Genomic DNA, 15,558 nt, shown 5'->3' on the forward strand with positions numbered 1-15,558 from the left:
AATTCCAGTCTGTTTTGGTTCATTTCCAAATACCAGACTGCTACAGCCCACTTAACCAAAAAAAAAAAAAATCCCCTGGGGCTCACCCAAATTATAAATCTTCACTCTAATGAAAGTACAGGACGAAGTATTTCCTTGAAAATTTTATTCAAATAAACAAACTCCCTGCAACTGGGACACAAACTTCAACACAAGAGCAGAAAATTAAAAGTAATGAGTACTATCAAACTATCCACTTCTTTTTACTAGTTTTTTTTATTTATTTATTTTATTCACTTTATATAAATGAATGTATATAAATATGTAACTGACCACAAAGAATTAATGCAGTTCTGAAGGTAAAAAGAGGGTCCAACCCATTGCTAGGAAAGTATACCTAATAATGTCCACTGAGTGTATGCTGTCAATTTTAATTAAGACTGAGGTCATTGTCCTTTGTTTTAAGCTACATTTTGAAACAAAGTAAAAGCATATTTAATTTTAGTGAATATGCAAATCCCCCAGATCTCCCTTCTGATTTCAGTCAGTCTTAATTATTTTTTGTATATTCAGTAAATCTGAGACAGAGCGCCAAACTCAGTGAACTCAAACTTTACTGCTCTTCAACTCCAAGATCATTCCTCGAGGCGAGAGGTGCATCCAGTTACAGCAAAACAGGAAAAGAAAAGAACTAGAAAGAAGTGCAGGAAACACGGACATCGTTTACTTGGCGGTTAAAAAGTAACAGAAAAACATCATTAGGAGACATTTGTAATATTTATTTCAAAGATTTCTCAAAGGCAATTGTGAATCTTTAAAGCTTGTATACGGATATACATACTTGCCCCTGATGACATTAGCCCTTATCACCCTTTGCACATCAGGATAAACTAATAGAAAGACATACAGCAGAAAGGCTTCAGTCACCCGGCAAGCTAATCCTCACCACCCGGTTTCACTCATGTTCAAACACTGTGTCAATGTACCAATAAATAACATAATCTCAGAAAATTCTTTAAAACCTTGCACAATGCAAATGATAAATACTGAAAACACTGTTACATTAAACATGCTGCTGCATCAGTGAATGTAACAGTCTAATTATGGCTGGACCTGGAGTCATGAAAGGTTAACGACATCAGCAGAAAGAGATCCATAAGGCTATCATCTTTCCAGTCCATGTGCAAGGGGAGCATGGCAGGTTGCTCCAAGTAAAAAAAATAAATAAATAATAACGGTAGTGTTGGGAAGGTGGAGAGTGGGCTCGTCGGTGGAATGTGTCACTGTTGCTGGGATGTGGTCTTGATCCAATTAGGACGCAACAGCCATGCGGATCCTCTGTGGGGGACACAGGAGGACATTCTTGGCTGCTTTGACAGTGTTTTTCATCAGCATCGCCACAGTCATCGGGCCAACGCCTCCTGGCACTGGGGTGATGAATCCCGCCTTCTGTCTCACACCTGAAAGTGCACAGGAAAAGTATGACGATTAAGACCTTATACACCAAATAGAACTTTCCAGAAATCAGGTCCTCCTTCCATCATCGTGTGTATAAATATAATTTAAACAACATAAAGGTCACTTTATAAATAACACGGGTAATGAGGCAACATGATGCCAAGCATGTGCTCCAGAAACATGATCACGTTCAGCTTCCAAGAAGCAAAGTATAAGTCTGTGCCAAATGTTTGTTTATCAAACATTTATTTATTCCCTTTCCTCCATGAAGGAAGCGACGTCATTGGTTCGTTTTGCTAGCAGGATTACTCAAAGAGTTGTGCATGTATCTGCATGGATGTAAAGGAAGCTCCAGCTTGGTTGTATTAACTTTTGGATGTTAATCGCAAGTGTTCAATATGGGAAAAATCTGACATTTTGTGTCATATTGTCACATATAGAAATCTAATTAAAACAACAAACATCATTATAATGTTTTCTAGATACTATTACAAACTAATCTAGCTCCAGAACAACGACAAAGCTAGCAGGTCACACTGCTTAATCTTCGAATTTGGGCGTTTTCAGTCCCATTGCCACAGCTGTATAAAAATCAAGCACAAAGCCATGCAGTGTGCTTTTACAAACATTTATGAAAGAGTGGGTCACTTTAAAAAGCTCACTGAACTTGAGTGTGGTACTGTAATAGGATACAGCTGTTACAGAGCGTGCGCGGGGGAGTTGAAAAAGGTTGCCTGTAGTACGTTTTATTGGAACACAATTTTAAATGCCTGTGTGGAGCACTGAGGTGTTCACATATGTTCTCCTTCTCAAGCCTTACCTTCAAAATCCACATCCCCAACCAGTCGGCTCTTTCCAGTGACGGGGTCCTGCACTCTGTTTATTCCGACGTCGATCACAGCCGCTCCCTCTTTGATCATGTCTGCAGTGATGAGGTTTGGAATCCCTGAAAGGTCAGTAACGTGCACACACGCACAAAGAGTACAGTTAGTGAAGTACAGCAAAAAGACAAAAAAGATTAACAAACAAGCCAACCAACAAACCTGCGGCAGCCACAATGATGTCAGCAATTTTAGTGTGTTGGCGAAGTTGATCCTTTGGAGTGTATCGGTGAGAAATTGTGACTGTAGCGTCACCTGCCACAGAGAACAGAGGCGTTAGGGGTGCACACGCTTTGGTTTTATCACCCAGCAATGCGCGCACACATCCTGTCCTACCTCCGGGCCTCTCGTGACGGCCGTCTGTGTGCAGCAACATGGCGATGGGCATGCCCACGTTCTTGGAGCGTCCGGCAACCACGACATTCTTCCCAAAAGTAGGAATACCTGGAAGATAAGAAAATTTGCAATCTTTTAGATAGGGTTAAAATGCTGTTGAAGAGTCTGAGAGGAAGAAGGTGGTCACTATAGTTACCTGTGCGTTTAATAATTTCCCAAACACCCCAGGGAGTGGCAGGGAGCATGGTGGACTGATCCAGGCACATGCGGCCCACGTTGACCACGTGGAAACCGTCCACATCCTTGGTTGGGGAAACTGCATTGCAAACTGCACGCTCATCGATGTGTTCTGTCCAAAGAAAAGGGAGTTACAGTCAAAACAACTTCATCAACTCATTCTGCTCACGGTGATAAGGTCAAATTCAGTTTCTCAGAGCAAATTCTGCCTCCAGCATGAAAGAAAATCCAAGCAAGAGACAGAAGGCAGGTGGGCAGTTTTCTGCTCCAACGTAGGCGCTGCAAACACACGTTCACCAAAGCTTGCATTCAGCCGTCATACTGGATTTCTAGACACCACGCACACGTACGCAAACCCGACTCCCAATGCAGGATTTCCCAGTTTTTCTGTACCTGGCAAAGGCAGCTGTACCAGTAGACCGTCCACGCGGGGGTCGGTGTTGAGTTTATCGATCAAGTCCAGTAACTCCTCCTCACTGATGTTCGTGTGCTTGAGAATCGTCTCACTTGAGATTCCTGTGGGAGGTCGAACACACAGGCGAACATTTGCAGTTTTGCCAATCACACGTATGAGGAATGTGCACCCCAGCCTTAAAAAAAAAAAGGGAAAAAGAAAGAACCCCCCCAACACCTACCGACATCAGCCGCAGCCCGTGTCTTGTTCAGGACGTAGGAGTGGCTGGCTGGGTTGTCTCCCACGAGAATAACACTCAGATGGGGTCTTCGGTGGCCGGTTGAGACCCATTCCTCTAAGTCGGCCCGGACCTCATCCCTAATTTGCCGTGCGAGTTTCTTTCCTGAGATGACCACCGCCTCCTGCCTGGGAGTTGGCGAGACAATTGTGGTCAGAAGACAAGTTATTGGGCATCAAGATGCTGGGATTCATTGTTTAATTCCTGACAGATTTGTACACAGCTTTATTGAAAAGCGTTGGCCAACATGGCACAAATAACAGCACTGCGGCGCCAAAGCTAAGCCAAAATTCTTTCAACTAGGACTCATGTAAACTCATCTCAACCTTAATCCAAGCACCAGTTCTAGCCTCTAAAATTAGACATTAGACTGGGCCACGTGCTTTACTACCACCTATGTTTCAATATGTATAGTAAACTGGTAGAAACAAGCAAGGAAAGTCAGGCTCTTTGAGCGTCTAACCATCAGGCACGGTCAGAGATATTCGATGGTTAAAACTCATGTACAGTTTTTAGGACGGCTGCTGCACCGTTTTGTCCTCTTTACACAAGTGTCAAAGATGGTTCTCCGTTATATAATGACAAGCAGAGCGCAGGGGCTAATAACTGAAGAGTAATGAGCCATCAACAGTGATGTAACCGTCACTTTTATCCTGTCCAAAGTAATTAAATCCTCAGAGAAAAGGATTGAGTGTTTTGGGGAGAATCACTAGGACCAGTGTATCAGGTCCCAGACGCAATGTGTCGAGGTTACAGGGCTAATAGAAGTTCAAATCCCCCGACAGGCTGAGGAAAGATCTCTCTTTACAAATGTTTGAATCACTCATGTTCATAATCGTTTACTCTGCACATGATAACACAGCACTAGTACCTCTCGCAGCTGAGTTTACATAAATTTTCCTGCCATATAAATGAAATTAACTTGAAGTAACGTGATCCCACCAGATCTAATTTCACAAGCCGTGATGTAAGATGATCACACACACACACACACACACACACACACACCCTAAATTATCAGCCTTGTGTCTTTGTAAATCACGCAGATCATGTGCAGGACCCACGAGATTTAGGAGTAGTTTTTTTTTGTGTGTGTGTGAAAGATTAGTTAATTGCATGTAGTCATACTGCACTCAGCACGTTTCTAATAAATACCTGCACATGCAGACACTTGCTGACTGGCTGCTGCAGCATTACTCTCAGCGTGTTATCAGGTTTTACAGACCATGTGATCAGATCTGCCCTGCGTCTTCATTTTTCCCCAGGTGTGCACAACTAAATCTCGAACTCCACCTGAAGCCTGCCACTGGGTGCAAGCATTCCCACAGATTTCATCAGCCAGCCCCCCCACCTCATCTACACCTGCAATATTACCGGCTTGACGCTGGGGGCGCTGCGAAATGTGTTCCACTGAGGACGTTTAGTGCAATAAAACAATAAAAGCCGGCAGAATAAAACCCAGCGACCTCATCCGCGTACACAAAAGCCTACAAACAAGTGGGCACACGAAAAAAACAAACAAAAAAGCAGCAAACACTCCCACCGAGTGAGGTAACAGAGCCGCCTCAGAGGTCGTAAAATGACCGTTAAAGCCGCTCAGATCGCAGCAGATGTGCGGAGGAGACTCACCTCGAGGCGGACGTGTGCAGTTTACAGACTTGGTGCTGTGTGTGCTGGCACAGTTTCCTGAGAGTCCTGAGCGCTGCCATTTCTCACCGGCTCACAGAAGACGAGACACAGCTACAGCGCCGGTTACGAAAGCCTGGGTCTGACGGAGAGAGGCTGGGAAGGAAGAAGAGGAGCAGAGCGGCTTTAAACACCTCCCCCCGCTCGTGCAAGCTGCCTACGTCACTGCTGTCAGTCACCACCAGCCCTCCGCTGCGGATACCAGAGCCCTGCCCCTTTACAGCAGCCCTGCGTGGCACAGGCGTGGAAGTTCATGAGCGGTACCAGGCCAGAATTGTTGTCGTTTTTAGAGCTTTAAAGGTATTTTTCACGTACAGTTTCCACGTTCAAACATCATAGTTAACTAAAACAACATTGAAACCAAGTCTAGGTGTGGTAAAAACATTTGAATCAACTGACTTAAAAGCTAATTCATAAAAAAAACCTTAAGAATATTATATAGTTGCAAAACTAACTTAATTGTTTTGTATTTTCACAGAACTTTTTGCAGTTTTCACCGCAGGCCAAAATCACACCCTGCAATGCTCAGAGACACTGCAGCTTAATGAGGCTTTGGCATAAATTAATATCGAGTCTATCAAATGAAGCGTTGTGTTTGTATTGTAATACATTTTCTGAACTTCCTAAATCTTGCTTCTAACTCTTAACGCCCACATTATAATAAGAAAACTAAAACCAACACTGAAACTGGATTGTTATTATTAGATTACTAAATGATTATCATGGCTTTCTTGGTCAAGTTGAGCCATTGTAATTACTTTATTCCCAATTGGCAGCTTTAACATCCTTTAAAACGTTTTTTTTCTGAAACCATAACAAAAAACAACTACAAATATAATGGCGTACATGGCACATTTATCTATTGGATGTATTAAAGCAGATTTTTATACATTTAAGTACTCACTTGTGTACACATAACAAGAATTGTACTTTAGTCAAGCACTTGATTAAATGTAGGTCTTATCTGTACTCATGTTTATTTCAAACTGTGGGCTCTTAAAGGAAAAACATTTCTAAGGCAGTAGATTTTTTGGAGTTAACCCCAGTGTCTGCTGGAGGTTTTGTGGAAAAAATTAATACCTGACTGAACCTTTTGAAACACACTGATCTGTTCTCTGTTTGCCACTGTTTGTTCTCACTCTTTGGTGTAACCACAAGCGAACAGCCTAGCTTTAGAGCTTGGAGAGTACCGAGATGTACTGTAGTTCCTTATCTGGAGAGCACATGCAGGGTGGGCTATAAATGAATAGGTAGGTTCTCTGACAGATAATGTTGTATGCTTCAGATCATATGCTGTCTCTCTCTTCTCTTCTCCATCTTTCAGGTACAAGTTCATCTTGTTTCATATATCCAAAGATTTATTTATTTATTTTATATATATACATTTATATATTTTATATTTTGATATCTCTCTGATAAGTTTGTGTTTCCAGACTAATGATGCCTTCACCTGAACTGATGTGTCTTTTTTGACTCATATTGCAAGTTCCAAATGCAAATCCAAGACTTTAGACCTTTTTCTCCAGATCTTTTATCTTTCCTAATTAGTTTTGCTATAATGAGGGAACAGGCCTCACCTGGCCATGAAATAGCTTGTTATTTGACTGAAAATGGAAAAGATTTAAGCTGACAGTCTGCACTTAGATCACATATCCATTGTTTGATTTGAAATCTGACTGTCTCACCCTGTCCCTAGGATCTACCTCTGTCACACCAGTCCTCTGCATGTCCTCCTTCGCTACATCCATGAACCTTCTCTGAGGTCTTCCTCTTGTTCTCCTGGCTGACAGCTTCATATTCACCTTCCTTTGTCCAGTATATCCACTATCTCTTCTCTGCACCATGCCCAAACCCTCTCAGCCCTACCTCTCTAACTTTGTCTTCAAACTCACAACTCACTGCTGTCTCACGGTCCTCATATTAAACAATCAAAAAATGAACTTAAGGGGAATGTTCTATGTCACAGTATTACAGTGTCACAGTATGTCACAGTGCTCCAGGATGACACAAAAGAAAGTAACAGCTTTCTAACAGAAAGTTTTTGATCTTGGAATATGTACGTAGTAGTACCCACAGGCAGCCTGAAGGGGGCGACAGACTACCGGTTGCGCTGCTGCAGACAGAGGAAGAGGGTCTGTGGGTGCAGTTCATGTTAGCCTTCACTATTGCTGTTAGCAGGCACCACTGACAAGTGCCTCGCACAGTGTACTTCTAAAACGCGTTTTTGTTTATTAAACCAGCTTTAGGAGTTCAAATCGAGGGTCTTAAACGATTCCTGCGCCAAGATGAGCTTCCTGTTGTAAGTAAAAAAAAATGTTTTTGCTTTTTTAAGCGCTCGTTGAGTTACAGCCGGAGCTTGCGGTTAATGTTAGCTGCGCTTCTGCGAAGTTCAGTCAAGGGAAGTAAGCGGCGATAAAATAAGACACCGCTACATAAAGAGGTCAGCTACCCATCCCAGTCTTAGTATAGTTTTAAGTTATGTTAAAGTCACCCATTTCTTACGCAGAGCTACCACTGATGATTGTAACATGATCGGGAAACTGTTGATTTACAGTTCGCCACAACTCACGAACTATAACTTTTTAAAGTAGTGAGTTAGTACGTGCTAACTTTGCTAGCCTGGTGAGCAGCGCTAACTCGCGTTTGGTTAGCCAGCTTAGCTCATATAGTCACTCTCTAATTGACTTAAGCGATGCTAGACATTCAATTTTTAGTTATGAGCCACACCTTTGGAGGTCTAATCTCGCTGGGTTGTTATAAAGTGTAAAGCAACGCCGCTAATTAAGTTTCCGTTGTTTACAGTAATACCGTGACACTGGTGTATTTCCTGTCAGTGGGTATACACTATGATGTGGTTGAGTCACGGCTCTGACGCTGTGGAAACCAAAGTTTTTGGTTTGATAGCAAACGCTGCAGGGGTCATCCATCACGAGTTTGGATTCAGCGTGAAGTTCATAGATGTCCACCACCAAGCTTGCATCTGCTGAGTGCACACATGAATAGGAGTCCTCCTGTGTTTAGATCAAGGCCCAGGAAGAGGATCTGCTCTAAGATTAGCCTTTTAAAAACAACACTTTAGAGAAAAGTCTCTTGTTTATATAGTTCACTATCACAAGTTCAGTTTTTATTGTGTTCAGCTCCCTGTCCTGTTACACATTTGATTTGACAGTCTTACCCCAAAAGACCTTATAAAGGAAAAAAATAAAAGAGGAAGGAAAACACATGAAAGTCAGCCATGCAGGGATCAGACGCAGACAGATCAACATGTCCAGTTAACAGTATATTTATCAGATATCAGATATTTAAGATGTAAAAATTACATTGTCAACATTTGAAGGGCAGACGTTAACCCCGCAGGGGGCAGACAGATATGGCCTGTGCCACATGACCACCGTGAAGACAATATTTCTTAGATCCACTTTGATTTCTTTCCAGTGGTAGTCGCTCATCTAAGACCTTCAAGCCGAAGAAGAACATCCCAGAGGGCTCCCACCAGTATGAGCTGCTGAAACATGCAGAGGCAACGCTGGGTAGCGGAAACCTGAGACAGGCTGTCATGCTGCCAGAAGGAGAGGATCTCAATGAATGGATTGCAGTGAATAGTGAGTGACTTAGTACACACACAGTATCCAACTAACCAGTTAAAGTTTGTACCTGTGCCCAGTGTTAGTATGAATCATAAATAAAATAGTTCTGTACAGGTGCTGCACATTTGCACCACCCTGTGGTGTGAAAAGAGTAGTAGGGTCATAGAAGAGTGCACACAGCTGGCAAACTGTTAAATAATTGGTTGTTGCATTAAGCAGGGATTGTAGAATTACATGTTTTATATATTATCTCTAATAAAATATGGTATGTTTAAATATATTGCTTATGTGCATTTTGTGCTTTTAAATATATTAAACTGTGAGTGTAGATGATACTAAAATACATATTATAATCTAATTTGTTGCAAACCCCCCCCTCCCAGTTCTTTCTTCATAATAATAACATGCATAAATTCTGGATAAAACAAATAAGTATTTACTCTTTCCATTAGCGGTGGATTTCTTCAACCAGATCAACATGCTGTACGGTACCATCACCGAGTTCTGCACCGAGACGAGCTGCTCCGTGATGTCTGCAGGACCAAGGTAACGCCAGTCATTGTCCTCCTCATGTTTGTGCTCTTAATTTAGAGCAAGTATTTTCACTAGGGCATATTTAACTGAAGTCACTTTGTGACACAGCAGGAAAACCACGGGTGTTTAGTTGCTTTATCGATTTGTGTGGTTAATGATGTACACGATGGCCCACTGTCATGCGTATATGGGTAATGTCAAGAGCCATCTGTAAGATTGATCAATCCAACACAACAACACCGAGACTAGGGCTGCAGCGATTAGTCAAGTAATTTGATTATAAAAAATTCTCGACACAAATTCTTTGCTCCAGTGCTTCATTTAGCTGTAGCACGTAGGTGTTGCCATGGAAATGTGAGCCACATTTGTGACTAAAAACAGACCTGCAATACAAACACAATAAAAAGTTTGATAACATTAGATTGTATTAATTAATTTAATTAAAAACAAAACGTTAAAACTTTTTTTCACAAGCCAATAGAAATTTAGACCGGCCAGCAAAACTCAGAGGCAGAGTAAAGGTAAATTTTTATGCCTTAGTTAAAATTTCATTTACATCTTATTTTGACCTTTGACTGTACTTGAGATTATTTATATATTTTTACATTTCAGAGAAGTGGATTTTTGACTTTTAAGACTTGGGTTATTATTGAGCTATGAGAGAAACATTTTTTAGTGTTTGATACCAAAACATAATGTTTTTGTTGAGGATTTAATCCCCCCCCCCCAAAACAAAACAAAACAAAAAAAAAGACCAACAAAAGGAAAAAGCTAAATCTGTTTTGCACTGTGTGTCAGATAAAGCTAAATTCAGCTGACTCATTTCATGCGGGTCCACTTCCTGTCTTTTATCATCTCCACAATTAAATTTTATCTATTTATTTGCCGTTGTTTTACCAGGAAGTGTCACTGAGATAAAAAATAGCTTTCTTTTACATAAGAGACCTGGTCCAGCTGTTAAGACCTGATGTCCTGAGTTAACTGCAGAATCAGATTCCCAGATCACATTTTGAGTGGTGAGATGGTTAAGTTAAATCAGCTTCAAATCAGTCATCTGAATGTCACATGAGGAACACGGGAATTCAATCTTGCTCGTGGACTCTGTAGAAGCTGTTTAGTTAGACTCTTCCCCTATCCTCTGTCCTGCCAAGACTTTCTGCGCTCAGTCTCTAATCAGGAGGAAGAGACGAGGGGGGTTCACTTCCTGTTGACATAGCCGCCATCAAGACTACGAAACTTCTGCATTTCCCTCTTCTGTTCTTTTTTTGGCCTGTCAGCTACCAGATGACGTTCCACTGTCCTGACAGATACACAGTTATATGCAGAGCTCTCATTTTTCTTCAGCAAGTCCAGTTTAACTAGTGAAACAAGGTGGTAATCTGAGAGATGACTACTGATTTTGTTCTTTCTCTGAAGGTATGAGTATCACTGGGCTGATGGCACCAATATTAAGAAGCCCATCAAATGCTCTGCACCCAAGTACATTGACTATTTGATGACTTGGGTGCAGGATCAGCTGGATGATGAGACACTTTTCCCCTCCAAGATCGGTGAGTTTTAACAAAACTTAAAGCTTTTGTTTGTGTTTAACAGATAGAGGGATGTTTCCTTTGACTTTACTTTTAGCCTGTGAGAATAATTATGGTGTTATTGGTCTTCTGTGTTTTTGATAAAAAGACCAAAGAGCAGAAATAAGTTTTTTAGCTGCACACTTGGCATTTAAAGCAATGCAATCCTAAACATACAGACAAGATAACCAAGGGCAGCAGGATAATGGTGTTGGCGGTCCAAGCCAGTCACATGACTTCAGTCCAGCTAAACTGTGTCTTGCATGCTGAGGAGCAGACTGATGCCAAGAAGCCCCTTAGACAAACAAGCTTTCTCTTTGTTCATTTTCTACAGCTGAGGTTTTAAAACTGGAAGACAGCGCATGAGAAGGTTACAGTTCTTGCTGCCAGTCTGTCTGTGAATGTGATACTATCACTTTTAAACTGGAAAAGTATCGCTTTAACTATCAGCATTGTAGTTTTATATCAAAACATCATTTTTTAAGCTAGGCAAATGAGCTAAAAGTCCAGCAATCCTCTGGATTTAGGATGAAATTCATAGTGGACATTGAGGCAGCGCATTCTCTTCTCTTGACATCAGCATTTTCCAACCCCTTCTCCCCTACAGGAGTTCCCTTTCCCAAGAATTTCATGTCTGTGGCCAAAACCATCCTGAAGCGCCTGTTCAGGGTTTACGCTCACATCTACCACCAGCATTTTGACTCTGTGATGCAGCTGCAGGAGGAGGCCCACCTCAACACCTCCTTCAAGCACTTCATTTTCTTTGTTCAGGTAGGTGGTTTGTGGTTCTACAGCCCCTTTCATACCTGGACTGTTATTTATATATATATATATATATATATATATATATATATACTGATCTAAAGAGTCCCGAGTCATTTTTTCTCTTACTTGAGTAATCTTTGTGAGGGGGAACTAATAATGTTTCTGAAACTGTTTCCATTTGGCTCAGGTTTGAATAAAAGCATTTTTAAGATAGTGACAACTTCTTGTAATATATATCTACATTGAGCCACTTCCATAACTGATACCACATATTTTTGCAATGCTACTTCAGTCTGTAAGCAGTTAAATTAGAATACATGTGACTCATGCACATTCGCCTGACATGAGTATCTTGCTGCAAGACTCTTGTGGAGAAGACAGATGTAGTTAAAATCCTCCTGAAATTGTTTGCATGTACACACACCTCCATGTAGAAATAGTAGTCATTACTCTGCTGAAAGCCATAATTAGAAAGTTAGCTCCCTCTTCTCATCCTTTTCATCGTGATCATGTGCACACTAATTCTCTGGCGTCCATTGCACATTAACTTTTAAGTGAAACTGTGATTGGCAACTTCTTTGGCCTCCCGGTTTATTTCTGTTCAGCAGTGTGCTGCGTGTGCCTGCACGGCTATTTTTGTCCACACGGTTCTCTTCAAGATCCTTAAATGTGGTAATGTCCACATAAAAAAAAAAAAAGTAATGTGAAGAGCCAAACGGGGAAAAAAAGTCACTTTTGAGGAAAAAAAAAAGATTGAAATTGATATTTAAACACCTTCACAGACCACACTTGTCACAATAGCTGACATTGCTCAAACACAGGAATAAGCTGAGCTACTCTCAGTTGCAGAACAAGATAAAACCACATCTTAATAGGGTGTGGCAGTAAATACTATGTGCTGTTAAGATGTCTTTTTATCATAGACTATACATAATGTACTTAAGTGTCTTGCGTCACACGTGCTTGATGCTAAATGCCAGTTTTAGTGCAGGTACTGATGCTCTAACTGCTTCAACAACAATAATAAGAGGCCATCGCCTGCAAAGAAAGGTCGACATACGCAGGATTCCATTAGCAGTCAGGATAAGCGGTCACACGAATATGGTTGTTAACCCAGGGTTTATGAATCTAGCACTCATGTTAAAGGGGTGGTGTTGGCAGTCATCACAAACATGCCTAGGTCTACTGTCACCAAAGCAGTTGAATTTACAGAAGATAAAACTATAATGCAGACAAAGCAGCCGTATGTGTGTCTGTAATAGGAAAAGCACAGTAGAGCAGTATAGTAATAAGGTCCTGTGTGAATGTGCAGTCAGTATGATGGGAAAAGACCTGCTGTGTTAATAAAGTCAAGGCCGGGGGGTCAGTGAATACAGTCGTGTCTTAAAATCTATCTTTTATGACTGACGTTCAGCGTGGACAGACATAGACTTTAGAAGTTACTAAAAAAACAACAACTTTAGATGCTCCTGCTATCTGAGCATGGAGGCCTGAGGTATCTTCCATGAATCCATTCCTAATCTCAGACATAAGGTTATTTCTTCAGCGTAAATGACCAGGATACCTTGGTAAGAAGTGAACCATCCTCATAGTACAGAAACCGAAGTTAACCCTGAAATGACCCAAATCCTGGTTCATAGTACAGGCCTTGTGTTGGTTGTGGAGAGAAATTTTTATTTTTGAGCTTTAGTAAATGCTACACTTTTATTTTACAGTTTTACACTGTAAACTTAAAGGTTCCCTGTCTAGTTTTCTCTTAAATAGATAAATAATTATTACATTAATCATTCACATTGTGTCTGTCCATGAGGTCTGAGAACCATTTAATTATTAAACTTATAAAATATATCTTAGAAACTAATCTGGAATACATGTGTAATTTTTAAAAACTTTTTTCTTACAGGAGTTCAACCTCATTGACCGGCGAGAGCTCGCTCCCCTGCACGACTTGATCGAGAAGCTTGGATCAAAGGACAGATAGACATTTCATCACACGTCTTCCCTTCATAACATTTTTTCCTCCTTTTTTTCGCTGTCTGTGACCTCTTCTACCTCTGACTTCTAGCCTCAGCTCTGAAAATCTGTGCCTTCCTCCTCGTATCTCCTGAATCTTTGCTGTATTCTTTCCCTTTTGTTCCTTTCGGTTGTTTGCTGTCTTTGAGCCTCTGTTTTTTGTTTATTTTAGCTTCACAAGATCATAAAATAATTTTGTAGAGTAAACTTTTTTTTTTTATATACAGGACTGTGGTTAGTGACTCTTTAAGAGCAACCTACTGATTTTTTTTTTTTTTTCTCCAATTGGACCAAGGACATTTGGAAGTTGAAGTGAAACACAGCTGATCCGCTGTAATTACAGAAACTGACCAAACGTAGGTTTTTCTTTTTCTTTTTTAACTCTCTGTCATTAGTTTACAGGGAGAGTAACAGGAAGGATTGGGGGTAGTGACGTTAACAAAGGTTTTCAGAGGGCTTTTGTAACATTACATGAAGGCAGGCAAAAAAATGTAACAGTATATTATAGTATATTAACAGTATATAGAGCTCTCTGTCACGCGCTAGTTGTGTATCTGATATCCCACACGCTAACAGGGGTCTGATTATGTGACGAGATTCAGTGATAGTTAATCGTAAGGTGCCTTTCCTCTTACACCATAAAAGAACATCATCTTAGACTCCAGTAGTTTCAGTTTGATCACACATTACTGTCTTTTTGCACTTTTTTTCCTTCCTTATTTGATTAAAATAGTAAAATGTGAGATATAGTGCTTTTATTTACAATTTGGTTCCACCTATAGCTTTTATAATGACCCTGTGAAGGGACTATGTAGTGTAAAGTCAACCTGTTAACAGCAAAATATAATCTGTGAACTTTTTAAAAAATTTTAGTTCTTTTCTGTGGTGCCGATTAAAGTCAGTGCTGGTACTTAGTTTATTTGTTTTTCCTTTTATTTTCAAAATTTGTACTAAATATTCCCCCTGAAGTGGACCATAGTGGATAATTATTACTATTATTACACCCGTACACCTGAGATGTATGCAGTATTTCAGGCATGGTCAGTTCCTCCGGCTTCAAACAGCAGGGCTGTTTGTACTACCATCTTTTTATAAACTGAAGCAGATTATATTCCTGCTGAATGCTTTGTCTGGTTTTATCAAGGGAATTCTTGTTGGACCTAAATTTCTATTGGACAATCACGTGACCAATTATGATCTTAAATTATGCACAACAGGAACTAACTATTAGATTTAGGGGCAGCAGGATTCATTTTATTTTTTGTTACCACTTTGTAAGAAAGACTTGTCGTCATACCAAGGTAAAGGTGTAATTGTAAACTTTTAGTTCACGGCTCACAAGATGCTAGTCAAGTCAGTACTCTGCAGGCATTTCCAGGCATTACCTTGAATCTGTATTCAATGACATGTTTTTGAAATTTATTTTCTTTTTTTTTTCCCTCATGATTTTTATTTTTAAGATTTTGGTATGACGTTACATTTCATATTGCATTGCAAAATGTTGGCTTTATCTTTTGAATCTTGTATAACAAAAAGGGCTTTGAAATGAATGAAACCAGTTTTGTTTTTTGTTTTTTTTTTTGTTTTTTTTTTATTGGACCAATTGTTGGCTGGTCATTCAGGCTAAGAAAGAGTTGTTTGTATGTACCACGTCCACACATTTGCTGTACATAAGATCAGTGTTTTCTCTGAACAAACCTGTGCCTTACCATAATGGAAGTGTCTGATATGATGGCATTGATAGATCAGAAACTCAATAAACACTGAAAAGACACTGCTGCTTGGTGTGTACTACATTTCCATGACATGTCTTTTTAAAAGA

The 15,558-nt window shown here is 40.4% G+C and overlaps 2 protein-coding genes across 2 annotated transcripts; one reads left to right on the forward strand and one right to left on the reverse strand.

Annotated features, from left to right (window-relative positions):
- Window positions 1–379: 379 nt before the first annotated feature.
- On the reverse strand, window positions 380–5,377 carry mthfd2 (methylenetetrahydrofolate dehydrogenase (NADP+ dependent) 2, methenyltetrahydrofolate cyclohydrolase). The gene is made up of 8 exons (XM_005722125.2): window positions 5,213–5,377; window positions 3,527–3,711; window positions 3,285–3,407; window positions 2,851–3,003; window positions 2,655–2,762; window positions 2,481–2,573; window positions 2,258–2,383; window positions 380–1,439 (listed from the first exon to the last, which is right to left on the reverse strand). Exons 1-8 carry the CDS (start codon window positions 5,290–5,292, stop codon window positions 1,291–1,293), a joined length of 1,017 nt encoding a protein of 338 aa, XP_005722182.1. The 5' UTR covers window positions 5,293–5,377; the 3' UTR covers window positions 380–1,290.
- Window positions 5,378–7,352: 1,975 nt separating this feature from the next.
- mob1a (MOB kinase activator 1A) lies at window positions 7,353–15,510 on the forward strand. The gene is made up of 6 exons (XM_005722126.1): window positions 7,353–7,568; window positions 8,705–8,871; window positions 9,309–9,402; window positions 10,807–10,940; window positions 11,566–11,729; window positions 13,627–15,510. The coding sequence occupies exons 1-6, from the start codon at window positions 7,555–7,557 to the stop codon at window positions 13,702–13,704; spliced, it is 651 nt and encodes a 216-aa protein (XP_005722183.1). The 5' UTR covers window positions 7,353–7,554; the 3' UTR covers window positions 13,705–15,510.
- Window positions 15,511–15,558: the final 48 nt, after the last annotated feature.

The sequence above is a fragment of the Pundamilia nyererei genome, unplaced genomic scaffold (assembly GCF_000239375.1).
Source record: "Pundamilia nyererei isolate P.nyererei 1_Seehausen unplaced genomic scaffold, PunNye1.0 scaffold00006, whole genome shotgun sequence".
Classification (NCBI taxonomy): domain Eukaryota; kingdom Metazoa; phylum Chordata; class Actinopteri; order Cichliformes; family Cichlidae; genus Pundamilia; species Pundamilia nyererei.

Excerpts from the sequence above, each read along its gene's own strand:
- mthfd2 (XM_005722125.2), bottom strand. The coding sequence starts at position 5,292 with ATGGCAGCGCTCAGGACTCTCAGGAAACTGTGCCAGCACACACAGCAC. Across the intron at positions 2,384-2,480 it reads CATCATTGTGGCTGCCGCAG|GGATTCCAAACCTCATCACT; the intron begins GTTTGTTGGTTG and ends CTGACCTTTCAG. Across the intron at positions 1,440-2,257 it reads TGGGGATGTGGATTTTGAAG|GTGTGAGACAGAAGGCGGGA; the intron begins GTAAGGCTTGAG and ends GTGCACTTTCAG.
- mob1a (XM_005722126.1), top strand. Across the intron at positions 8,872-9,308 it reads TGAATGGATTGCAGTGAATA|CGGTGGATTTCTTCAACCAG; the intron begins GTGAGTGACTTA and ends TCTTTCCATTAG. Across the intron at positions 9,403-10,806 it reads GTGATGTCTGCAGGACCAAG|GTATGAGTATCACTGGGCTG; the intron begins GTAACGCCAGTC and ends CTTTCTCTGAAG.